The sequence below is a fragment of the Cygnus olor genome, chromosome 8 (assembly GCF_009769625.2).
Source record: "Cygnus olor isolate bCygOlo1 chromosome 8, bCygOlo1.pri.v2, whole genome shotgun sequence".
Lineage (NCBI taxonomy): Eukaryota > Metazoa > Chordata > Aves > Anseriformes > Anatidae > Cygnus > Cygnus olor.
The window spans coordinates 16,522,657-16,550,006 of NC_049176.1; the positions used below are offsets into that span (position 1 = coordinate 16,522,657).

Here is a 27,350-nt window from a genome sequence, read left to right on the forward strand (position 1 = left end):
GGGCAGAACTTCTTAAGTGAGCATAATAAATGTCTGCAGAGTTAAGTTTCAAGTACAATAAAACAGCGCACAGCAGAAAAATTAATAAAGTCAGGAACCATTTTATTTCCATCCAGTTTTGCAAGTATTAAGGATGGCATAAGAACTTATTTCACCACTGTTAATTATGAAATTATTCCATCCCTCAAAGAGACAAAGTTTATAACGTTTTCCTGGTTTTCCCTCCCAGGTACTTATGAACTGTGTGACTATTTGGTTTGTTTTAACTTTGTTTTTCAGTTCCTATCTAACACATACCTCTTTCTTCCTCTCCTCAGCCACCAAAATACCATAACTGGGCATGGAGAAGCACTGAGGCAGTCAGTAAGTGAGAGGTTATAAAAAACATTAAATAGCAACATAGATTACACTGACACCTGGGATGCTCACAACACACAGAAGACAGCTTTATAACCTTATCGTGTTCTGTTTGCCATCATTATCTATGAAAATCAGTACTGTAAAATTTGACTAGTACACGTGCACAACAGTTATTCCAGATTCTTCTGGTTCCTCCCAATTTCTAGGCAACATTTTGTACTTACTATTTAAGACAAAAATACTGAAACTGATTTCAGATATTATTGCCCAACTGGTTTTAATAGCAAGACATAAATGGCATCTTCCACAATTATAAAATTAATACTTAGTACTTGTCAAAAATCTTCAAAAATTAAGGTATCTTGAAAAATGATTTTCAGTATATCCCATGCAATTGAACTGCTCAAATAGTTTAAATTCTCAATTTAAGATATTCTAAGTTAGTGAAGAGTTCACATTTAGAAACTAATTCCAGACAGTTTTTAGGCCTCATATGGCAGGAGATGAAACTGTTTAAAATTATCACTATCAACAGAAATAAATTTCCCATAGGAAAAAAAAAGTATATACACACACTCACTGTAGCCAGGCAATCAACTCTTCCATTCTGATGCTATCATAGACATTTAACTAAGTTATTTCAAATAGTAGAATCAAATTGGCAATTCATATTTCAGACTTTCCAAATATGTGATTACCTGTTAAAGGCTGTATTTTCTGTTCAAGTCCAAACATTTTTATTTTCCAATACAATCAACTCTGTTCAATGCATTTAGGTTTAAGACTAATCTGTAAACTGCTATTCTCTCCATCTATACAGATCTTTAGAGAGTATTAAGTGAAAAGGCTTACAGGATGCACTGATATAGAGTTTCATTTCAAGCTTAGCACTTATCTGAGCATGTCTGCAAACGCTCCCTTACACGAGGTGGAAGTGTTTTTAACAACCTTTCTTCTACAATTAGACTATTCCGTTTTAGGAACTGACATTCTTCTAGTTCAGCAGGAAGTGATTCAAGATAGTTTCCAATGAGCTCTAATTGAACAAGATTCAGTAGCTGACCCACGCAAGGGGACAAATTCATCAGACTGTTATTTCCCAGAAGAAGAAATTGCAGCTTTTTGCACTGAAATAATCCATCAGGCAGCATTTCAATCTAGAAAAAGGAAAGAACAAAAATAACCTAAGTTAAAATACGTTAACTTGCACATAGCTGCAAGTTTTTACATTTCCCGATTTTATTTTAAGGTAAGAAAGCTCTTAGTTTATGGAGGGACATGGAAGGGATAACTAATGTTTTTATCGTTAGGTGAGAAAGTGCTTGAGAACGCTACAACATTTTATATGCAATTTTTTGTTAAGTAAATGCTTAGCTACTGGCAGAAGTCAAGGCAGAAGCATGGCAGGGGAGAGCATATGTATGTGTGCACACGCAGGATTGTGTACAAACATGTGCATGCGCAGGTGACAGGGGAGATAAATAGACCGCCATCTCCTAAGAACCATTTAACAAAGACAAAGCACAGATTCTGTGGAGAGACATTAGCAGCTCCAGTGTTGTGAAACCTGTACAAGCAGCACAGCGGTAATTAATCCCGGTCCACACTATTAACATATAAAAACAACCTTACTAGTGAAAGCAATTTGAAACCTGAACAGAAGTCCTCAGGTCATAAACCCCACAATAACAAGCCTCTCAGTTCAGCACTGCTGCTGAGGTTACCAGCTATTTCCCTCCTCCCAATCAGACAGCTGCGTTGCTCATAAAGTAGCTGCTGATTCACTAAAGCTTTCACTTTGGCCACTTCAGGTAAAAATTTAACACAGATTATTGCCATTAACATACTACATAGGATAGACAGGTGCAGAGAAATGGAAGGTACATTTTAGCATCCGTCCCAGCCTATGCTGTCTGTGATTATGGATCAGAGCCCTGAAGGCACTTTAGGACCAAGATAGTACTTAGTATTAAACAAGCTTTCACGACACCAAAGTTCTAGCAATTAAACAAGTACTACCTTCTTTCAGCTCTACCTGGCTTACTTCAATCATGAGCACTACAAAAACGTTTTGAATCAGGGACTACTCCAGAAGGAATGGGAAGTCAAGTCAGTATTTGATTTTCTTTTTTTAAGTAGTAATTCAAAGTTCTACTTACATGGTTTTTTGTCAAAGCCAAGTACTGCAGATTGGTCAGATAACTGATTTCTTCAGGTATAGAGGTTAGCTTATTATAGCTAAGATCCAAATATTGCAACTTTTTGCAAAGAAATAGCTGCAATGGAACATTTTTAATATTATTGTAATTTAGATACAGTTGTTCCAGGTTTGATAATGCACCAATCTGCACTGGAACATATGAAATGCTGTTGTGCCACAGTTTTAAGCAAGAAAGGTTCTTAAGATGCTGAAAACTAATTATTTCTTCCACTGTTCTGAGGTTATTTTCTTTTAAGTCAATTTCATGCAAATTGTTTAGGGTAAAAATAGAATGGGGAATGCGCTCTAGATCACAGCAGATTAATTCCAAGGTTCTCAGGTTTACCAGCTTCTTCAAGTTATTTAGCACTATCAATTTATTTCCCTCGTTGTTGATAGACAAGTGTTGCAAAGAAGGCAGAAGATCTGTAACCACTTGAGGTATACGGGAAAGGTTGGTTTTTAAGTGAATTGATCTCAGATTTTTTAGTCCCTGAAAGCTTTCATTGTAAATGGAGTTGTGATGATCTAGCACGAAATATCCCGTTAAGCACAATTCTTTAAGGTTTTTCAGATGAAAGACCCAAAAGGGAATTCTTCCCATCTCACTCGATTTCAGACGTAATGTTTTCAGATTTTCTTCTAAAAAGCTCACTGCTGGATAATCCATAGTTAGTGATGAATGATAAACGTTGAGTTCTTTGAGATTGACTAGCTGGGTCACAGCAGAAGGAAGTTTGGCTTCGGGAATAAGTTCCAAGCTTAGGACTTCTATTTCTGTCAGTTCAAATACACTGTCTGGAAGACCATTTAACATAAAAAGGTTAAGTTCAATCTTGTCCTGGGAATTTCTTACTAGTTTATTTTTCAGTTTTTCCACTGACCATTCATTGTTCAGATTAATCTGTTTCAGTTTGTTTTCACTCAAATCAGACAAGAATATTGAAAATCGTTGGGAATAAAGAGGATCATACTGATCTGCCAAGTGGAGAATAAATGCAAAGTCATTCTTTACATCAGGTATATCACTGTAGTTACTCTTCTCTCTCAGCTTCTCAAAAGAATATTGCTTAAGTGAACTTCTTAACATCCACCACAAACTGTATGTACAAGTTAATCCATAGAAGATCACTAAAACAACATAAAACGAAGCCAGAACTTTAAAAATTTCTGCTAGTGAATAAACACACTGGTACCTTTTGTAGCCTGTAAAGGCTTGAACATTAACTACACAATCTATTTCAAGTGTAATAAAGGATAAATAATAGGGAACATAAATTATTATTATTACAAACACAATGACTTTGACTATGATCTGTTTCATATACACTTTATATATGACATCCTTCTCTTCAACGTGTACTCTGAATTTCTTCACTTTTTCAAATATAGCTTTAGCTTGTTCCCCTTCTTTTTTGTCAAGAACACTCGAGGAGTTTTCTCTTCCAGTTGTTTCCAAGCCAGGTTGCGTATATGGCAGGGACTGTCTGCTAGCCCCTATATCTACTGAACTCCCAGGTGATGAAATCACTGCTTTGGATTTGGCTATTGGCAACTTCCTCACAGACTGCTCGGCAACTGTTTCTGAGAGGGCACGTGTTGTCCATGGAGAATCAAAACACTTCTGAAGAATTGCTACGAAGTGCTCAAGCCTGGAACTTGTACTAGGATAGTAAAGCCAGAAATTACTGCAAGCTGCAAAAATAAAGGTATGCAGAAGCACTAGGTATGGAAAAAATTTGGCAAACCAATGAAGCTGTCTCTCATAACATACTGCGTCAATATAGGAATACTGCTGCCGATGGAGGTCATTCTGGATTTTAAGCGGGATGATTATCTGTGCTGTAGAGCTAGCAGACATGTTAAGGTTGGTTTTAACTAAATCCCAAGGCACGGCACAATGATTGTCAAATTCTAGCTTGCAAGGAAGACAACACAACACTCTGGTTTGAGTAAGCTGGAGAGCCCCAGCAAGCACAGCAACTAGCAGCATTATCATGGTGAGGTAATACCAGAAGACATCCCACCATGGTTTTAGTATGTGGTAGGATGACTGGGCATCTGCTAAGTATTTGAGTTCTGTTAGCGTGATCATGACTTTCACCTGTGAGAGAACAGCAGCTGGTAGAGGAAAAAAGAAAAGACATCCTTAGAGAATGGTTAAAAACAATTTATCTCACCATTAAACACTTGAAGCTTATCACCATTTTCATGATTTGTAGATCTAATATGAAATATTGGCCTAGTATTCAAAGTATAGCAAAAGGATCCAAGAACTCCTGATACTTAACCATAGCCATGATTTCATTTTATTTTTTACTTTATATTAAACTAGCACCAGAAATTAGGAGAAATGCTTTGATCAAGCATTTGGGTACTAGTCAAGTAAAAAGAACAAGCAGGTAGGAGCTTAAGTGCCTGAGATATTACTAGCAGTCTTTGACCTCTATCCTAAGTTTATGTAACTAAAGTTATTTCTCTTTTATTAAGAATGCCAAAAATCAGAGCAATACTGTAACAGGATTGCTCTTGTAATTTAGGATTTTCTACTGAATTAAATCATTCCACCCAATTTGTAAAGAATAAAGAGTGAACAAAATTTCTTGAAACAACAGTTCTGCATTACATATTCTTACATATAATTCCCCTTCTCCTACCAAGAGGATTGAAAATGTAGCTTTCTAACATTGTTATTGTGCATTATTGTCATTCACATACACACATATACATACACACACGTGTATGTAATTGGCAAATTTAACCCCGGCAGCATACATTTGATTAATACTTACTTTATTAAAGAGAATGAAATATACAGCACCTCTCAGTCAGGAGGTCTACACCTTTTAAAATTCCTTGGACATGCCATCTTCACATTTGTCTTCATTCTGGATGGGAAAACATTGAATATACTTTACTTGGGTGAAGCTATTAAAATATAGAGCAAATATTCAGCTTTCAGCACAACTAATGCCTTACTGCAGACATCAGGACCTGTTAAGCTCTGCACTGCTAGAGCTACACAAAATGGAACAGAGCACATTCAGACATGAACATCTAGAGTGTAAAGTCAAAGTTTTACACCATCATATCAACACAAGAAAAAAGAGGAAACAGCCTACAGCTAACTATTTCACTGGAAAGTATTTTTTTTCCAGCCAAACAGCTCTATGAAAATAAAATACTCAACATACAAGACTTTGAGAAATAGTTCAGTCAATTTTGATACACCCAAGTTTGGCAGAAAGGTAGGTTTCTCAAAAATGGAGGGCCATATTTTACTTTGTAAAACAAATTGTCCACTGTCAAAAGCAATACCACAGACACTGCCAGTTTTGAGGCAAACTTACTATAAAATTTTGTTAAGCACTACAGATAACAAGGAATGGTGATGTTCTGTATTTTTCCTGATGTACTCTTACTGTACTTTTAATTTCCAACAGAGTTGACAAGCTGCTATAAAAATACAAATAGCAAAACTAAGTCAGAACCATATTCTTATCCTACATTCACATTTGAAGAGAGAGGAATGGCCAAAATTAAATTAGTATTTCTTGATTTGACAAGGCCACTTTTAATAAAATGGAGAAACTTACCAGGCCGGCTCAAGGTAAAGCAGCTGAAGAAGGACAGGATGGTTGTAATATGCTCCTGGAGAGAAATAAGGTATCATCAGATCATGAAACATTTGGATCCCCACAGCTCCGTAATACAACAGCACTTCAGTAGTATTTCCACAGCAGTGTTTTAAAGGTCTAAGATTTAATAAGCTAAAGTTCTAGTTAGAATCCTTTAAGATACCACCCCTGTGAAATATTTACCGGGTCACTACCCAAGCATTGCTTTCCGTGAAGTAGAGATGGAGTAACAGCCCTTGTCATTGTCACCTAAGTGCTGAAAAAGCCATTTAAGCACAAACGGTTTTGCATTTACATAATAAGTTGCTACTCCTGCAGCTGAGGTGTTATAACCACAGCTGAGAAATAGCAATTTCTTCATTCACTGCAGCTCAACTTGCAAAAACTGGTCTGTAAGTGTCTTTAAAATCAGTTCTTTTGGAATAATTCTCTGGGGCTTGGACATAAATTCACAGGTGTAAAAACACAGAAACCCATCAAAACACTAAACCCATCAAATTAAATTGTTAGTCCCTATCGCATATCCTAGAAAAAAAGCTACATTCTTACTGGGGTTTTAGAACAGTTTCTAGCAGAAAGTGAGCATCTCAGTATTAAGGGCTTAGATACTTAAGTTCCGGTCATCTTAATGACCACTTTTGTAACCTCCTGATGAAGCATGTGTATTTATTACAATTCCACATATGCAAAATCAACTTTCCCATTGGAGAAATACACAGTATATACAAGTATAATGTAAACATGTGAATTATTAATGATAATTTTGCTCAAGACAGTTTTCTTTCAGATCTTATCTGTATGCCAAGACGGACTAATCAAATGGAAAAAAGCTGAAGTGTAATGGGCTTGATGACTCTCATCTCCAGCTGCTTTCAACCCATATCAGAGCCATAAAAGCTTTTCAAAGTGGCCTAATTCAATTGGCACTCTTTCTCAGAAGATGAGAGAAAGAAATTTAGCCCCAAGCTAAGTGATGACTTCAGGAGTTACCCCAGGCTGGAACCATGCCTCAGGCCAGAAAAATAAAGTAATAACATTCACTACTATCTAGGTAATTTTTAATTACTTCATGCTTACAACTTCAATACAAACAAATCCAGCATATGAGTAAGAAGCTACCATTCTGAAAAATATTACCTATTACCACCAGAAACTTCTCTCCTCCCCCAAAAGGTTACTTGATGTTGCATTACTCTGCCACTTGGTCACTGCTTATATAATTGTAGGCACAATTGGTTAGGGGTGGCTCTGACACAACACTTCTCCCCAGATGATGATGGGCTACAAAAGCCAATACCTGGCAGGAGGTTTCATTTTACACAACTTAAAAAATAGCCTTAAGTATTGAACAGATGTTTCTGACAGTTAATCAAAATATATTTTATACAACTAAAGCATACTTTGACAGGTATTTCAGTGACACTGGAATAGATAAATAAATAAATCTTCATGAATATTACCAAAGGAAAAAAGGAACAAACCTTACTCATTCACCCCCAACACATCTTTTCTCGTTAAAACTTCCCATTCTATAGGCATGCCACCATCTCCTTTTTTAAGCGTCCCTAAACAACAAAAAGCCCAGGTACTGCAAGAGTCCTAGGACAGGTCCAAATTCACAAAGAACACGACTGCTACACAGCCTCAGCAGATGCCTTCACACACCTACCGCTTTTTGTTTCAGCTTTCTACTGAGAAGTGACAGAATACTCAATCCAAGCGATAGAATACTCAATCCAATCCATTTGATATATGGTCTTCCAAAACTTGTACTTTGACCACTTGCATGCACGGAGATTTAGTTTTAGGATCTTTTAGATGGGGACTGTATTTTTGCATCTGCATTCCACTGAATGCCAAACAACACGCAAACAAGATTAGAGAAAGCTTCTTTCTAGCTCCTTCTGAAGAAGGTCACAAATGATGATTAAACTTAAGTGATTATCTTTCTGTATTCAAAATAAGCCTGAAGACATTCCCAAACTCTACAACAAACGTTCCTCGAGCACAGGATGTTCAAGACTACAGTAACAATAGCATTAGAAGTTTTCCAAACTTTCAAACCATTAAATACCTGAAGACCTTTCAAACAGTTTTGGATCTTAACCACAACTAGGCAATCTCAACTCTCTGTGTATGGATTAGCTAGTTCTTAAGCACTGCTGTGCTCAGGACAGTACTGCTGAACATAAGATGCGGACCAGTAATTGCAAAGTCTTCCACTGTTTAAGGTAGTCCTTTCTCTCTAGAGAAGGCTACTTATACCAAGCTATTTGGCCCACTCATTTCTGGAAAATCATAAACATGTTTTTAGTATAAAATTTAGTAAATTAGGCTATGCTTATATTTTCACTTTACATGGGTCACCATCCTTCCCTGCTACTGCTTCAAAGTTAACTGCCTAGCACACAAGCCGATAAAAGAAAAAAAAGCCTTGCAAAATTAAACTACTATCTACCACTGCCACTACCAAAACTTCCGCAAGCTGAGAAACTAGATTAGCATGCAACTTGGCAAGGATATAATAAGTAGTTTCCCCAACTACCCAATAGCTTGAACATTCCTAGGCTCAACACAGAAGGCCTTTGAGCATGTGAAAAAAGGTGTCTTGACGGCACCTAAACACAGAATATCAGTGTTGATTTTTATTACTTCCTTTCTCTGCTACGCTTAACTCAAGAGAAATACTTTATCTTGCCGTCGAATCTAAATTAGAAGCAAGCTTTATTCCAAAATGACTTGCTTTACAAGCAAAAGGCTTATCCTTGAAATCTGACTGAGCAGGATTACCTACATCACGTTACGCATTTCCAAGCTATGCTGAAGCACTCCTGAAAAGACCACGGTCTTCCTCAAACCATAGGTAGTTAACTTCTCCTTAAATGCCACCAATATGAAAGGATTGAATCTGTTCTGTGTTTAAGAAAGTCCAGTAAAGAATTAGTCTGTGATATTAAAACAGGACCCTGGTCAAACAGTCACTAGGAGATGGATCACCTCCCAACAGTCTCGTCGCACAGCCAGTTCTCATTACCTGCCCGTAGGCCACATGACAATGGATTGCATCGGTGAGGTCTGCCCAAGTGCACGGCCTAATTACTAATTACTTGGGCCTAATTCTCAACACTGGATGGGAGGGAGAAACCAAGTTAAGTATTTTGAGGGTTAAACTTCATTACGAAGTCATATTACAAGTCTACAAGATACATACATTTAGAAAAAAACAATACTTCTAGTCTCATACTAAATTAGCTTGGAGAACAATTCTAAACACATGCTTCAGCTTTAGTAAAAGCACTTCCCCAGCCCTCTCCTCAAGATGTTGCCTTCTAGCCGAAACAGAAGGTCACAACCTATGCTCCTAGAAAGGCCTGTACTGGTGAGAAACATTTATGCACGCAAGCTAAAAATAAAAACAAACTACCCAGTTTAAGTTCAAGTTTAAGGCTAGACAGACAGTAGTTGAGAGACAGCTTACAGAAAAATCGCTGCAAAACAGAAGTGGCAAGTAGGCACAAAGCTAGCCTTCTGGATGGGTGTGTTTGAGTTGAACAGCAACCTGATGGTAAAGAAAATGCGAGGAAATTGAGAAGTAGACCTGCTTTGTCTGTCTTGCAGGTCATTGCATCAAGACTGATCTCCCCAAAAGTAAGCTTTCTGCATTCTAGGCAGTGATCCTCACTGGGATGCTTTCCCACTGCGCAGGATGCTTTCTGAGATCTCTACCGACCCATGCAAAATCTGGACTCTGAATCAATTCTGATTTACTTTTCTAGTGAGCAGCAGTTTGTACAGTTTCAGTGGCCCAGCAATACTTTCAAACTCAGACACGCATATTTAAAAAAATATAAATTTTTAAATTTTTCAAAAAAATATAAATTAAGATTATATCAGATGGTGATGGCAGTGTAACAGAGGAAGGGTTTTCACTAAGCAGACAAATGTTAGTGTTGTGGCCTCCTCCTTCCTTAAGGAGGCAACGTAAATCTTCAGCCAAGCTATATGCAGTAGCTTCCCTAGACTATGGATTTATTTTCAACTTGTGCTCTCATCCTTTTAATTAACTAAAAATATAAATACATTAGCTTAAAATTAATAAAAGATATATTAGCATCTAAAATATTGATTACAATCAATATGGAGAAAGCAGAGCTTTGTATTGGTTATACAGAGAAGCCAAATGGTAAATTCACTTAGAGACATGTTTTGTTTCACCCTAATATTTAATTAGCAATTCAATCAACTTATTTAATTTGTATTCTCACAGGAAACTAGCACTTTTTCCATAGAAAACAGAGTGTTTTTTTTGCACTCCATTAGTTTCCATTTCTTCAAACACTTGTACATTTCACATATTTCCCTGTAAAAGGAAATAACAAATAGTGCACCAGAAGTTTCACATTGGTATTCCAAACTTGAAAATATCAGCCACCTGAAGCTCTACCATCAAGAGTCTGCTTGGCAATTGCTGAAGAAACAGCAAAACCTATTAACGCGTGACGAATAACTGCAGTTCCACAAGGCTTTAATTTATTTATTTTTTTTAAAGTGAACATAAAGTGTAGCACTGCTGACTGGAAAAGGAGGACATGGAGGAGCTTGGGACCACCCAACAAAAAACAAGTCCCAAATATTTGTTGTGCAGCACCACACAGTCTAGTCACATTCATTCATTTTCAACACAAAGAGGTTAGTATTCACAGTGAAGCACTGTCTTCATTCAGCCTCCTTTTTGGCCCCGTAACGTTTTCAAGTAAACTAAAATTTCAGTATTGAATTAAAAAAAACATAGGAGAAGGGCATGGATTCCTGCTAGCGAGAGATCTGCTATTTCTGAAGACATACACACTTCTAAGAACCCAAAGAAGTCTATTCTTTTAAGCTTGGCATTAGCCCATAATGACGTACACCAGTTGATAAAACAAAAAAGTCAGTTCACATTAGTCTCAAAAAGGGGACACAGATACATAAGCAGGATCAGCACCCAAACTGTACACGAGACTCATTTAAACATAAATTTGAAGCCAAGCACATTCAAAGAATGCATGAAGGATCTCTCTGTAGACAAGCTACCATTTTTGTGAATTGTTAATGGATTTGTGGAATAGGATTGACAGCACTGAGGTACCAGATTATGTTATCCACAGCAATGTACTCTAATTATCAACACCACCCTAGAACAGCTCATGCTATCACCCAAATGTACAATCATGAACTTCACATACACTTTAAAAAGTCCACTTTTAAAGAAAAAAACAAACCTCTAAACTATGGCAGTCAACATTGCAGATGTAGAAGTAAAAATTAAACAGAGCTTGTCAGACCAACTAGTTGCATTTCTTTGATAAAGTAAATGTTTTTCTAAACAAGCCAAACGTAAGAGATTGAATCTAGATTACTGAGAGCTTCTAGAATGACTCCATACTATACCAGTTTATACAAAGTTGGTAGTTTCACAAAAATTAAAAGCCACTCACAGAAGGGGAGACAGGTCACAGGCCATGCTGAACAAAGAAGAAAGCTAGACTAGAAGAAAAAAAAGATTTAGCACTTATAAGGACTACCGCAATAGGAATGTGTAAAGACGAAAAGAGGCAAAGAACTACAAATTTTTGCTGTGACTTGACCCATGTGTTGGAAGCAACCAGAAGAGGGGAAAAGTCCTGCCTGGACTAATCCTTTGTAGGAAAAATACACACCACCAAGGATGCAGCCCTAGGAGCAGCAAAGGCTGTCCTACATTAATACCAAAGAAAACACTTCTACCATAGAAGGGTAACATCCCTGTACAAACCTCTTTTGCATTATGAAAGATCATTATCATCTCATTTAGGAAAAAAATACAAAAAAAACACAACAGAATCAGGACTGCAAGGCTAAGAATGCTCAGAGGACTGGTGGTTCTTAAGCAAGTAGTACAGGAGAAGAGATGAGTGAGAAATGACTGGGGGTGAAGAGGAGAGAACAGAACAGCCTGGGAAACATCTGCCTTCTCAGGACAGATGCACACAGCCCGTCTGTGCTCAGCTAATGCTTATTCCAACCAGCGTGGGAGGAGACCACTCTCTCCAGGGATGACTGCACGCATGTCAAGCAGTCAGACATTCCAGCCCAAGCGTGCCATGGAAGATATCAGGGAAGCAGCACAGATTACACTCTCAAGTGATACCTAAAAGGAGTTAAGAACAGGCCTCCTTTGCTGTCCCCTCAAGTCCCAGCTTTGAAATCAGTACTGCAATGCTGAAGATGGAAATCCTTTGCCAATACTACAAGCTGTCCTTGCTTCCGAGTTCCAAAGAAATCTGTGAGCAAGTTTGAAGCAGTAAGTACGAAAAGTCTCCTCCTTGGCTCTTCACCTATGCTTTTGGTGTAATCTCGCTTAGGGAAGAAATCTCAACATGTCTAGACTGGGTCCGATATCTGTGGCATGTTGTACCTTCTATAACTTTCTCAGAAACCACCTTAAAGAACAGTACACCAAATCTTTCATCCCAATACTAACATGACTAGTACGGTTAGACATCTCCCAACCGCATGGAACTAGATTTTCAAGCTCACTTTTAATGCCTTTTTATTCTTGTATCCACATTCCTGAGTCTTCCTCATGCTGAGAAATATGAATACATAACCGTAAAACAATGGTATCAGCAGGATCCCTCCAGCATTCTAAAGGAAGTTTCAATAGTATCTACTTAATTCTGCATACCAAGATAAGTGCTACAATAGAAAATTAATTCTTATCCTCTTCATTTCCAGAAATCAGACAGATACTCACGATGTCCATTCATTGTGCTGCTATGCTCAGGACATCAGAAAGCAAAGCATACCAAGATAACACGAGAGAATAGTCATTACTTAAACGCTACAAGGTTCCTCTACCAGCAGATTCTTTAATTATAATGTAGTTTGTTATCTTCAGTCTTCAAGAGCAGTACAAGTACAAGAGAGGCCAGCTGCATAAAAAAGTTAAGAATATTTAACAAAAGGCCATCCTCCCCTGGGAAACGGCAGGGAATTGTGCAGACATGCTCTTCCATTTTCAGTGTACTTTCCAATAAACTGATTCCTGGAAAAACTGTAAATGGCTAGAGACCCTAGTAATATCCAACATGTTCCCAGTGAGGCTATAGAAATCAAGTCTGAAATACGGAAATATTCTGAGAAAGAGGAACCTTAGAGTATGTACGCACACCTGAACAAGCTCTGATTTAGTTTTCCAACTAGCACCAGCAGTGCTGCTGTCACAGCACAACAGAGTGGACTACAAATCCTACCCAAGAAGTCAGGTAAGCGTTGGGCCGGTTTTGCAATCCGCAAGGATCACGGTGCTACAGCTACGCAGCATGGCAGTGTACATGCTGCTGTAAATCAGTTCCGTGGGTACCGACGCATTCACCAAGCAAGGTCATGCCCTGGTTTGATACTTCTGGATAAAGGGCCTGGGAGGAATTCAGCAGCGCTGAACTGAGATCAAGAGCGAAGTGGCCGACATGCTACATATGATGGGAAATCTTGCCTGTTTTGCTGAGAGCAGAGTACTGAAATTCAATGTATTTATGTAATTATTTTATGTTGCGAAACTTTTTAGTTAGGGAAACTGATGATTTTTCGATAGTTATAGACTGCCAAGACCAAACATGTCCTATCAGGATAACAGATGTTAAAAAAACAGAAGCATTGAGTTCACAAATGAAAAATAAATACATTCTGCCTGTGCAAGATAATTATTACCACACAAACATAAATACAAGATTTAAGAACAAATGAAAAAAATGGTGTTTTGGTTTTAAGTTCTCCAGATACTGCATAAGTTTCAAAGAACTTTCCAGAAGGGAAGATTATTACTTCCACAGACCAGAAAAGAATTTAATTGCATCTAGGAAAACATAATTATCACGGCAGTCATACAGAAATGCATCTGATTTCACTCTGTTACTTGACATTGGAAAGTTGATTCACATTTTCAGCATGGCTAGTATCTCTTCTTAGAAGAAGCAGCATGTCTTCTTGTTTAATTGGAAAGACAGTTACTGCCAAAAGCCAGATGACAAGTTGAAACACTTGATTCTAGATGTTCCATCTAAATACCTATAAAAAAGAATAGATAAATATCCAAAATACATCTGATTCAAACTCAGCTACTCTGTGTATGCAAATTCTCCCCAAACCCATCTTGCTAGCATTTTGAAGAACCTCCACACTTCAAAGTCAAAAAAAAAGGAAAAAAAAAACACTTATGAAGCTCTGCAGTCTAATACAAAACTCCCCTGAAATGGAAGTGGAATAGGCTTTACTAACCAACCAGCAGGGTGCATGCTGTCTGCACAGTCACCTCAATCTCCTAAGCATCTTTCCATCTCTATTACTCTGCATTATCCATTTATCAATCCAACCAATTATCCATTTATCAATCCAACCAATTATCCATTTTTCTTTAAATAAATTAAAGGACTGAAGGACAAGTTTCCACATTGCATGTACTATGCAATACTACATTTTCTGAGAACAGGTCCGCATGCAACCCTCAGAGCTAAAAGCACTGTTACAGTTACCTACCAGAAGCATCTCCTAGAACAATGCTGTTTCACAACAAGGTACAAGTGATCAGAACTGAGTGCTACAGTAAACCTGCGGTAATCCTGCTTTGATACCTTGACAGACAGTTAGCTTAGCATGTAAACTTACTCTTTATACTTCTGTCAAGTCCAAGCATGCTACGCAACAGTCCTCCACCGCACCAAATCACCTTTAAGAGAAGGCTGTCTGAGAAGACCTAACAACTGGCAAGATTTTTTTTTTCCTTCCAGACAGCATTACTACAAGAACAAAAGCCACTTTTCAGTATGAAGCCAAATGTAGTAACTTCAAAAACAAAAGTCAAGGTTTTACCACCGCTTTAGTCAATTAAGAGCTTTGAAGTAAAAAACCTCCAGCCCCCAGTTTGTACGAAATGGAATAACAGCTCCAAGCAAAGCTGACGTTACTGAACTCCTGTTCAGAAAAGCACTTGAACTGAGACAGGATGTGCCCGGAGTCAACTAAGCAATGTTTTGGTGCTTTCCTGACTTTGAGCCAGTGTCATTGTAAAATTAGTATTTAAACAATGTTAATGTTTAATAAAAGACATTTACTTAGAAAACAAGTGCCTTTACTTGCAAGGGCACTGGCTAAGTAATAATCACTTTCACACTTCCATTTGTTGTGGGTGGAAAGTGATAGATTATCATCCCTGTTAATAATTTAAACAGCCCAGAAACAAGCAGTTTCAGTTGAAGCTTTTCAATCGCCTCCCTTCTTCAAGTATTTTGGATTACACTACAACTGCATATCAAAATTTTGCCTTCATTCACAGGAAAGAATTTAAAGGTTAAATACATTAACATTAGAATCTAAATTTGCAGTTCTCAAATTCCAGCTCAGTAGACATCTACGTTTGCATGCAGGAGAACTTAACCTACCATAAAATATCTGGATAAATATAGGAAAACCTCAACTAATCACAGAATACCAACGTTTTCCCCAGAAAACTATAGCAGGAAGGTCTGGGAAATCATGGGTTATATTTCCAAGGTTTTAAGTGAGAGCATTAAAATTGATGTCACTAATTATTGCTAAATGAACTACACGACCATAGCTTTGTAGCTGTTATTGCATAAAACTGAAATTTTGCTTCCATATTAAACAAAAGCCACAACTCAAGCAAGTATCTCCCAAACAAGCAAATAGTGCTTGCAACACAACAATGCAAAACAAGTCCTAAGCCTACTAACAATTAGCAGCAGCAAAAAGAGATTGCTTTGCTAACGTATTTTTTTTATTGGTATCACTGGATTCCTTATTGAAGGGATCAAAAATGCCAGTTTCCTACACTGAAAGTTCTCAATTTATGAGAAACTGCATTCCAGCTTACAATACTAGAATACGATGAGAAGTTGAACGCTTCTCATGGAAGTGCACTCACACCATCTAATTTGGAGCGTGTGTTACTTTGAAACAGAATGGCACCAGTAGGAATTAAACGGAAGACACGCCATTAGGTGTTCTCTCCACGATTCCTTTCTGATTGTTGAAAGACTCTAGAACCCTCTCTGGTGTACATTGGAGGACAGCACGCCTGTGTTATGCACCAAACTGCATTTGCAATGGCTTTCTTGATAGCTGTACTGTCTACCTTTCTTGCAAAGTACTATACCAATAGAAATCAGTCTTCTCATACCAATTAATTGGGGAAACTACTCATATGTATTCTAAAACTTCAGTTCAATATGGAACACAATTTGATTTACCAGCTACAACAAAGCTGAGTTACGAGCTCATAGCGTGTGGCTCCTGAACTCACTCCATACAGAACACAAACCTTTGTCAGATAGGACATGCCATAGCTTGTCACCAGTTAAGAAGAATCAAGCAAACGTTTCATTAGTTAATTAGCAAATTAAGAATAGATTCCTCTGTTCCTAAAATAACATAGCCTACCCCACTCAAACATTAACATTCCAGCATATTTAAAGATTCAAATATTAATTCCACTTTACATTCCCTCTCCTTTTATGTAGCTACCCTAGTAATCTGAACCAATTATCTCCATAATCATAGCACAGGCTTCTAACTTCTTAAAAAGAAAAAAGAATAACTGCAAGAGCAACTGGCAGAATAATGCTATTTGCAAGACAACAGCTGAACAGCTGTTATAAGGATGCCTACAGGAAGGATAAATACAGCCCACAGGTTAGCACAGGAAATAAAGGCAGCAGTGTGAAACAGGCAGCTGAGACCAGTACAAACCATGCTGTATCCCCTTAGTCACATGAAATATCCATTTCTAATCCCAGCAGAGTAAAGCTTTATGGCTTTAGCAGCCTGTAGTAGTATTACTAGAGCTACAGCCTCCTTCACTACCTCTAGTGTGGCAGGCAGGGCAAGCGCAGAAGCAACTAAAGGAACCCAAGACTTTCTTCCTCCCTCCTCTCATTCAAGAAATCCATTATAAAAATACTTCTTTGGCAGTGAGATACTGCTCTACGAGGCTCATTTTATAATGCTGAATTACAGATGGATGCCTCTTTAGTATTACTGCTCTGTCTAAAATTTACTCAACATGCTGTCATCAACTTCAAAGAGCACTTGTACAGGTATCTTGTGAGAAGCAGAAGGAAATTAATTTTATTTTCATCCCCATGATAATGCTATCTTCCTTAAAAAAAAAAAAAAAGGAAAAAATAGCGGTCAGACCAACAACTTTTTTCTCTCAAGAGCATAAGAGAACAAACATGCAAATTTCTATGAATTACATGAAACCTACCGAAATTGAAACGGTTACTATGTAAAATATGTGCTAGCATGAAACTCTGTGATAAGCACTGTTACCTAGCTACAACAGGATGTTTTAAAAACACTAGGGAAAGCCCTTAAGGGAACTTGTAGCCTATCCTAACTCCTGGTTCTACGGTGCAGCCCTTCTCCCTCCCGTTCTCTCTCCTACCACATCCTTCGCTCTGGTCAGCACCGCAGCTGCTGAAGAAAAGCGCTACTTGGGAGTACTCGTCCATTCCCCCCAGGGCCTGCTGGGTTGCACAGAGTAAAAAAATGCATGCAATATACGGAGACAATACATAATAAATTATATGAGTGATACCCTGTAAGATGATATTACTTAAGCCTTGTGAGCTCCCTCCCTCCCCCCAAAAAAGTTTATGAATGCAGCCAAAACAGATAAGCAATCCTTTGACCAGCTGCCATCCCTGCTAAGCAGGTACAGAGAGGAGACTCCTGAGACACGGGGAAGGGAGCGATGCCTTATCTTATCGCTTCAGCTAGCAGGCAAGGGAAGCCAGCAGTCAGCAGAACACACCGCTGAAACGCCTGAAAACGCAAGTGAGCACGGAGCTCCCGGCTTACTGCAGCGTTACCCAGGGCTGCTGTTGGAAAGGACCGCACCAGGTGTTCACTCGAGCAGAGCGAGCCGAGCAGCACGGTTAATGACAACCTCCACGTAGAACCGAGCCCCGGGGAAGCCCGTTTCGGTGCTTTACCCCCCCACACCCCGCAGCACGGGCTGATCGCCCCCCGGACACGCCGCTACCAGGAGCCAGGAGGGTGCCCCCGGCTCCGGGCGGAGCAGCCGGGCCGGGCAGCAGCGAGGAGGCCGCGGCCCAGCGGAGCCCAGGGCACCGGCAGGTGCCGCCGCCACACCTGGCCCAGCGGAGGCGGGCGCGCAGCGGTAACGGCACCCGGCGCGGCGCCTCCCCCCGGCCCCACCCGCACGGCGCCGGCCGCCAGCCCCAGCCCCAGCCCCAGCCCCAGCCCCGCTCCCCTGGGGCGGGAGGGCGCGGGGCCGTTCCCCGCAGGCCGTGGCGGTGCGGCACCTGCCGGCGGCGGCTGCCCGGCGCTTACCTGGCCGCGGCGCAGAGCCTCGCCTCGCCCCTCACCGAGCCCCTCGCCGAGCCTCACCCGCCGCCTGCCCGCCCGTCAGCGCCCGTCAGCCCGCAGCGCGGCGCGAGGCACCGGCTGCAACCGGCGCTCCTCGGCTCCGGGCCCGCCCCGCCGCGCGTCACCGGCCGCGCCGCCCAATGGGGCTTGCGGCCGGCGGGCCCGCTGACAGGCCGCGGGGCGGCGGCGGCCTGGGCGGACAAAGGCGGCGCCGCGCACCTGCGGCCCGGCCCGGCCCGGCCCGGCCTGAGGGGAGCCCGGCGGGCACCGGGCGGGGGGCTCGGCTGAGGGGAAGGGCTCGTCCCGCCCGGCCCCGGAGACCGACCGGGGCCCTGTGGGCGCACCCAGGCTCGTCCGGCACCGCTCCGCACACCGACAGCGGTCCCGTCACCGGGTCGGGTGCACGCAGTGCCCGTCCTCCTCCTGAGAGGGACAGCCCAAAGCCGCGCCGCTGCGGGGCCAGAGCCTCCGGTGGCCATGCAGCTCCAGTCAAAAGCAGATAACGTTTTACAAAACTTCACAAGTATGCACAGCGCTTAAAAAAAACAACCCACACACCAAAAGTTATTTGACTTTCCTACTCCACTTCCTCTTTCTCCAGCTGACAGTGCAATTCCCGCCCTCAGCCGTGTCTGAAAAGCTGCTTCTGCAGGGGTAAATGTGTGAAAGCCTGAAAGAAAAGGCTAATTTCTACCTAGATTTCTCCCAATACCTCAGCAAATGGGGTGTTTCTGCCTCCTCTTAGCCAGATGTACAAACATCTCGATCTGCTCAAGAAATTTTCCTGTAATATTTTCACTCTTAGCCACCCTACTGCAAAAAATCTATTCAGAACTATATTTCCAACATAATTATACTCCTTACATTCATTCTGCTAGAATAATGTTTGTTAACTGTCTAGTTATCAGCTAGGAAAAAGAATCTATTTTCAAAACGTTGCTTTTCCTCCATAAAACACCAATATCCTTTTCCTCACAGCTATACAACCCCCCCTTCATTTAAACAGCAGAGCCTCTAGATTTTGTGAAAATAATTTACAAATCATACGGAGCTCACATCTATTATTATCAGTTCAACTTGAAAGAGCTATTAAAATACAACATACTTTTGTGCAAAACAAGTTTTGGAACACAAACACTGCCGTTGAGCCCAAACTGAAACTACTTACAAATAAAAGTGAAACTGGTGTTTTAACCCAAACGTATAGAACTGCTAATGCAAATATGTACGTTGTAAAAAAAGCACACTTGTTTTTCCAATTTGCAGCCATATTGCTAGCATAGTGGAGAATGTATTTGTTTTGCATTTGTTTCAGGCTGATTGGTGTTACTTATGGTGATACACTTTGATTAATAGTAATTTTTAACCTCAGAGGTGACAATAGCAAGGCATTTTCTGCAATTTCTTCTCTAAGAATCATTCTTAAAGTTTGGTAAACATTAGCTAGGCCAGCAATCTTCCTAAAAGACCAATTCCCTTTTGTCTCTTGACCTGCCACCTTCATAGCCTTCATGTATCTTGACTTCCGCCATCAAGATAAATCATCTGCTCTGCTAGCATTTGCCTGATTAATGATTTCATCTGTTTTCCCCTCTTGGAACTGTCTACCCTTTCTGTGAGCAAACTAAATAAAAGTATGTCTTATTCTATAATATTTATTTCTACTTACTTAAAATGAAATGTCTGTCTCCATGATCTGCCATGCTTTTCTTTTTGTCAGCAATAGGCTAGGAACACAAATTAATATTTCATTAAATTATAAAACCAGGAACACTTTGTTGTGCTAAAAATAAAAGGAAAAATATTAAGTCAGAACACAGAACCTAATGGCTATAAGGTTCATAATTGCTTGAGTAACAGACTGAAACCTAACTTTCTAGGTTTGGTTCTTATTTACTCTGCTGCTGAGTGGCTCCTGGGGATCCACAAGGGGAGCACTCCTCTCACCGATCACTCCCCACAAATCTCCCAGTGATGATACCTGAGCAAAGGGAATATTCTGTTAACCGCCTACTCAAAAACAACATTGTTTTCAGCTGTGCAGCTCCTGACTGTAAATCCAGCAGATCAAGCTCATCTTCAGAGTTATCTTAGTGCTATTACATTAGGATTAATTTCTTCAGTCTTTTTCAAGCAGCGCTATCCAGAAAACATTCTTCAAGTTCTAACACCCTTTCTAGTCGTTCGTCACAGACATTTATAAGATACTGAAAAACAACAGCTTGACAATCCAAGAAAAGTTGAGTTTCATTTCACACATCATGCCATCCCCTCATCTTTTTTAACTTGATATTTAGATGTTACAAAACCAGCTTTGAATCTCAAAAGAATTAACAGTTTCAAATGCTATACTCAGTGTGACTAAGGGGTGTCTTGAGCATGTACTTCAGTCCCTCCACATGCACAGCTCTGGGAAATCTGATGCAGTAAGAAAAGGAAAGCTACATGGCAGTGTCCTGTATACTTACGAGGGTAATATTTGGAGTTGAAATTTCACTTTAAAATATTTCTAAATAAACATTCTTTCTCAGATCAGACAGGTGATTTTATACTTGACTTTTAACCCTCCAGTACCGCTTGGAGTTGCAGGAGCAAAAGCATCATGATTGACAATTGCTCTGGAAGCAGTTATCTGAAACTGGGCCAGTCCTTTTGAATAAAGCATTCTGTGATGACTTGCCTTGTGATCACCAAGTGCACTCCTGACCATCTGTTTTTCAAGATCTCATCTTTTCATATGGAAGGCTACAGCTTCAAAGTTAGCTGAAGCATAAACCAACAGATCATAACCCTTCAACCTCTAAAATGCCATACAAACATTTGTTCTCCTACAGGGAATAAAAAACATTTAAGCTCCATAGATCTAAAGATAATTTCATTTCAGTCCTTGGCACATCCCGATTGTTACCATGCTTACTGTTTCTGGCATTGCTAAAGCTTCTTTGTCTCCGGCTGAGAATTTATAAATCACATATTACACAGGCTCCAGATGATTGATCTCCTGGTGCAATACTGTGACTTGCAGTTTGTAAATCAGGCACTCACCGCAGGGGTGGGTATTTTAGAACAACACTTCCCTCTGCTGGATCTGTGGGCAGTGACAGCTGTCCCTGTGCTGAAGGGATCTGCCCAAACCCTGTGTCAATAGCTTAGGCAGGATCCCTGCTCCTTCCAGACAGCTTTGGACAGTAAGATACTAGTAAGGGTCTTCTTAATTTATCAAATAAATATGGTAATCATAACAGTTTAATCCAGAATCAGCTGATCAGGAATATGAATTTATTTTCTGTTCAACACAGAAGTATCTCAAAGCTGTAAATACTACTAAAATCAGGAGTCCTAGGGCCTGTCATTTTATATTCACTCTAAAACCCAGACACGTTGGATCTTGAGCTGCAATAAAGTAGTTTATAGAACAAAGAGAGACCAGATAAACTCTGATATTATAAAAACATTTAAGCATAAGAGAACTGGAATAGGAGATGTATCCTTGGCTGGATGTACTTCAGTGAAAAAGCATTAGGATCTTAGGGCATCCCCAGAAAGACACCATACACAGGACATCCTGCAAAATACAGGGTATTTGAGAAGAAAGCTTGTTCTTCATTCCCTGTTCCGTGCTGCTGCCTTTTCATCTGTGAGGAAGTGAGCACAGGCAAAGAGACAGCAGCATGTTAACATCATTTTTTGTCCCATTAGAGAGCAGGCAGCATAAAAACCAGAAACATGTAACATACAGGGCTGTTAGCATGAACCCCGCTTTGCAGACAACGCCTACATATGGATCCATTGTCTGCAAAGACTTTCTTATGCAGCCAATGCTGATTTTAATTGACAAATTAAGGAGTTCTCATTCTTAAGTGACAAAGGGAGCCTCAGGCCAGATAAAACTAAGTGAAAATACCTTTTACTCAGACAAACAGGCATTTCTTTGTAGAGTGTGTGTATATACAGCACTACAGGAAGAGGTTAACTTTTTTCAGAGAGAAATATTGGCCACACTTATTTTATGACTCTGATATAAACCAAAAAAGAGTGGTACACTGAATTTTAATTGGGTGCTATACTTCCTATCTGGCCATCTGTTCCAAACTGCTAGTAATAACCAGAGTATGACATTTTATGGTAGTTTTTGATGGAAACTACCATATTCAGATAGTTTGAGTTTGAATCTTACTATTATAGGAACAGTGTCCACAACTGAGGGAGGAGGGAGAGCGGAGGGAGGGGAGAGAGATGGTTGTGGAGACAACTGACTAAAGCTGTGCTTCATTCATGTTCTCCGTGGACAGGAACTGGTCCCAGTGCAATAGTACATGTGCTCCTAACTCACTTGTACAAACACGACTTAAAATCGTAACTAAGCATTCTGCTGCACAAAGATTCCATTCACATACTCTGCTGAATGAAGGCTTTTGGTGGACGTCGAAACATAGGAAGATGACAAATAAATGAAACATGGGGGAAGGCGAGCAGACAATATAGATATAATCCTAAAACAATATTCCCAGTCAGAGAAATTTACTTTGAAACAGGAAGCAGAGAAGTTCCACAGAAAAAATCGTCAAAAGATTGGATCAAAGTGGTACTCAGTGTTAAAAGGTAGAACAGGTAACAGTGCTGAAGGCTGAGGTTAAATGGAATAAACCTTCACTAGAAGGCAGGAAACAGGTGATTACACAGTAAGTAATTCCTGATTTGTGTTCAGAACAAAGCCTGTACTAAACATACCGTAGGTCTAGTTAGAAAAGATTGTATAAGAAATATTTCTCATGAAATAAACGTTTTAGGTGGGTTGGGAGAGGAAACAAATGGCTTGAATAAGGAAGAAACCAGAATGCTGGAACCCAGGTGAAATCCTAAATAACAGCAAGAGGTAAAGGAAATAAAAAAATGTACAGCATAAACAATGCTTTTCTAGGCAGGATGTTCTCCAGTCATCACTTATGTTTTAAATGCTGAAGAATAAGGATTGCTCTCTGCTTCTCTTCAACTGTATTGCGTTCTTGTCTCCTGGTATCTTATTCTTACTGACTAATTGTGAAGTCTCGTCTGCTAATTTTCAATAAAACATATGAGGTGGACTCCTAGTAAACAGAGCAACTAATGATGAGTATTTGCCCCCTAATTGCTTTCAACACAAAGTAAACATTTATTAGCTCTACTAACCCTATAGGCATAAACAGTTCACACATGACACAATACTGCATTACTAATAATTGATGAGTGCCTACTAGATAGCTACTAACAAAATTGAAGGTTTTTTTCAGTGCTTAGGGATTCCCCTGCCACTCACTTGTGTTGTTTACAAATGCTTTGACTCTACTGTATATTGCAACTACAAGTCAATAAAAATACAATTAAGACTCTAGCTCTTGAAACTCTGCATCGCATACTTTTCTGCAGAAAACACAGGAAATTCTTATGCAGACTCAGATTTCTCACAAGCATCCTAGGTCTTACCTTCTTTTATGCTATGCTAGTTTTTGTATTTCACTCGCCTTGTACAGAGATGAAAGAGTTTTACACTGAGTAACTATTTCATTAATGTCAGTTTCTGTTTGCTCAGCACTCTTGCAAAGTCTCATATTTCTAGTTAACCCAGAACTTGTCTGGAGACAGCTTTATGCTTACTGTAGAGGTTCGCAGACTAGAAATCGGAAGTTCTCCAGTAGGAAACTACTTGTTGTGCTGTTTTATGAAATCACTGTTGCTTTAATCATTAGGCCACAGACATGCAGCTCTGATTTCAGTTGAGACAACTCAAGACGTTCACCTCCTTCAACTAACCTCCTGCTGCTGCTGGTAGTCCCCGACTATTTTATCACCAGAAATTACTGTCAGAACTGCAGTTCCATTTATGTGTGATGTCACTCCCCAATTTGGTTTGACCAAAACCGATCTGATAAATTAAAGAAACAATTTGGGATCACCCAATACAACATTTTTCCCATTTAACTTGCCCTTACAATACAGAAGGACTTGCTCGGCACTCTGCAGCCTCAGATCCACAGAGATGTTGGATAAAATGACCAAAACCACTTTCTTTGTCTTTCAGCACACTTTCATTCTGGGCCTTTATTTCTTGGTCATTTCAGTCTTCTTTTCTGAAGTGTGGTTTGGGCAGTGATTTATCTGAAAAATATATTCCCAATGCCCCTACAGAAGGTGAAAACACCAGTTCTGTGCTATTTGCAGCCCCTGACAACAAAAATGCCACAGACTTACTTTCTGGTAGATGATCAGATCCTACATCTCAAGCAGAAACTCACCTTTTTCTTTCTGGAGAATATGAAAAAGACAACATGAAAAGGTATGTTAGACTGAAGCATCTCTTTCCAAATTTAGAAACAGAGAAGGCACCTCTGGAATTTCTCAGCACAAAATCAGCCTTGGCAGTGTGAACAATATCCAAATAAATAAATATTAATTTGGATATAGATAATGATAAGGAATGCTAGAATTACCCACCACCTGCTTCACTCTGCAATTGTATTCAATTTTCTCTGAGATATACAAAATGTATGAGGTCATTTAGAATTGGAGTGTTCTCAGCACCTGCTAAGATTAGATCTTTAGAGGCAATAAAGCCAGCATAATCTGAACTCCAGGATCAAGCTAATTGGCTATGATGCCTTTTTTAAAACAGTGCCAAGCATATACTGTAGCTACTATCTGATAAGTAAATTGTTACAGTGCAGCCTACCAGACAAAAAAAAAAAAAGGCACACACAAATCCCAAATATTATTTTTGAATGAGAATCAAAGTAAATAATAAATGCATAAAGCACAGTGTGATATGAGGAGTTCCTTGGCACATCATTGAAATGTTTAATCATAAAACCATGTAGTTAGACACCAGTCATACAGCTCACCCCAAATGACTGAAAAGTCTTATGCATTTGTTTAATAATGCATACTGTGAGTAATACAGGAAATTCTCACTGAAGTATTTCCAGCTTCGTAGAGTCCCCTGATGCAATCCAGTGTTAGTCACACAGTGTGGGAGCACTCAGATAGCCACATCCTCTTCCCCAATTCAGATGCTGGCTGGATTCAGCCTTTAGCAATAAAGCTGTGAGATATTTGGGCTGTATTCCTTCACCTGCCTTATCGTACATTTTATTTAAAATAGCACACTAATTTCTCAGAACATCTCTTTAATAAACAGTTCCTGAAGAAAAGATTCACACTATTTTTCTTGAACAGGGCTTACGGCCACAACAAGGCAGACTGTAAAGTGTCAGCTTGGCAATCAATGGGCTGGGAATAAGGAGGGTACCTCCTAGCTGAGAGACTCTTAAGTTATTTGTGGTTAAAAGGCATGGGGGTGTCCTGCCTAATCTACTGCAGAGGCGTGGGTGTAGGACTGGGCAATAAACTGCTGCAGACATCAGCATGTCTTCCTGCGCTTTTGCTTGAAAAGCAGGACTGGTAGCACAACATAGTTGTGCAGTCCTGAGGAAGAAGAGGAATAGAAGAAAACACAAAGAAGAGAAATGATGAGCAAAGAAAGTCTCTCATCTGCTGTCCAGTTGCTTTTAGGATCAGAAAAACAGCATTATCTTGTTAGCATTCTTGTTATCATTTCTTGTTAGCAAAAAAACTGTCAAAGACCTGAATGCCCCATCAGTAATTTAATACTTTTTCCTTTTGGCAAAAAACAAAACAAAACCACAAACCCACAACCTTGGGGTCGTAAATTCAGGTAAAAATGAAATTATAATACATATGTGCCTTTTTGAGCTGTCAAGTGAAAAATTTTATTTTTATGATTTGCATAACACCACTTTGGAAAGCACTGGCTATATTCCAAGGGAAAGCTGATCTAATTTTTTTGTTTTTCATCTCTACCTTGATTTGACCAATATCCAGGTTCATTAAAATCTTATGTGCTGCAGCTAGGCTAGAAAACTCCAGCAGACAAAACTTAGCTGAAGTCAGCTGATTTTCTATGGACTGTCAGTAGCATTTGTGCATCCAAGTCCTGCCAAGGAATTTTTTCCTCTTCAACTGAGATGCCTCTCACTAATCTGTGTTGAAGTGTAGAGATTCCTGACTACCATTCCTCCTTTATAAATAAGACATATATAAATAAGACATAGATGAGTTACATTAAAATAAATTAATCTAAAAATGCACAAATTCTCACTTCCAAAGTGAGAATGTGTTAAACAGCTAGACCAGCCATGCAAGACTTTTATAAAAAAAAAAACAGGTCATACAATGCAGTCACAAAGTGAATGAGATGACTCTAAATTGAAAGTCAGTATGAGATAGTTGGGGTGCTTAAATAAAGCCAGAACAATTTAATGAGGGTGCTGGGAAAAATAATTATTATTTTAAGTATGATGATAAATATTACTTCCAAGTACGAGAGATGAATTTGAAAATGCAAATACCTCACTATGCCTAAATTTATTACTTCAGCTGAGTCCTGTGATGCAGGACCATTTTCATTTTATGAACACTATTGAATGCTGAATTTAAAAGATTTAACGTATTTAGTCATTAGGCTCAGTCAGTGTCCCCATCTTCCCTGCCATGCCAGAACTTGGAAGAGCCTTTGGAGTTAGTGGTCTTTGAAACAGAAGCTTTGGGCCCTCACACTGTTGACACTGTCAAGACTGAACTATTCAATCCATTTCTCTAACACCAGGAGACAGGCCCCCTTCAAGACCTGATTGAGATATGAAGTGAGACTTTCCCGCTTAAAGCACAAC

General features: G+C 39.6%; 1 protein-coding gene across 7 annotated transcripts; it reads right to left on the bottom strand.

The window, feature by feature from the left end:
- Window positions 1-87: 87 nt before the first annotated feature.
- Window positions 88-20,549, bottom strand: LRRC8B (leucine rich repeat containing 8 VRAC subunit B). Of its 7 annotated transcripts, none has more exons than XM_040565567.1 (5): window positions 20,297-20,549; window positions 6,157-6,211; window positions 5,353-5,448; window positions 2,520-4,681; window positions 88-1,517 (listed from the first exon to the last, which is right to left on the bottom strand). In XM_040565567.1, exons 4-5 carry the CDS (start codon window positions 4,653-4,655, stop codon window positions 1,245-1,247), a joined length of 2,409 nt encoding a protein of 802 aa, XP_040421501.1. In that variant the 5' UTR covers window positions 4,656-4,681; window positions 5,353-5,448; window positions 6,157-6,211; window positions 20,297-20,549; the 3' UTR covers window positions 88-1,244. The 7 variants fall into 7 exon arrangements, with proteins under 7 accessions (XP_040421501.1, XP_040421500.1, XP_040421496.1 ...); XM_040565566.1 differs by lacking the exon at window positions 20,297-20,549 and adding an exon at window positions 19,186-19,210; XM_040565562.1 differs by lacking the exon at window positions 20,297-20,549 and adding an exon at window positions 18,592-18,739.
- Window positions 20,550-27,350: the final 6,801 nt, after the last annotated feature.

Bases quoted from the DNA above. Each gene is read 5' to 3' on its own strand.
- LRRC8B (XM_040565567.1), bottom strand. From the start codon at position 4,655: ATGATCACGCTAACAGAACTCAAATACTTAGCAGATGCCCAGTCATCC. The intron at 1,518-2,519 runs GTAAGTAGAACT...TCCTTTTTCTAG, and splicing joins TGGCTTTGACAAAAAACCAT to ATTGAAATGCTGCCTGATGG.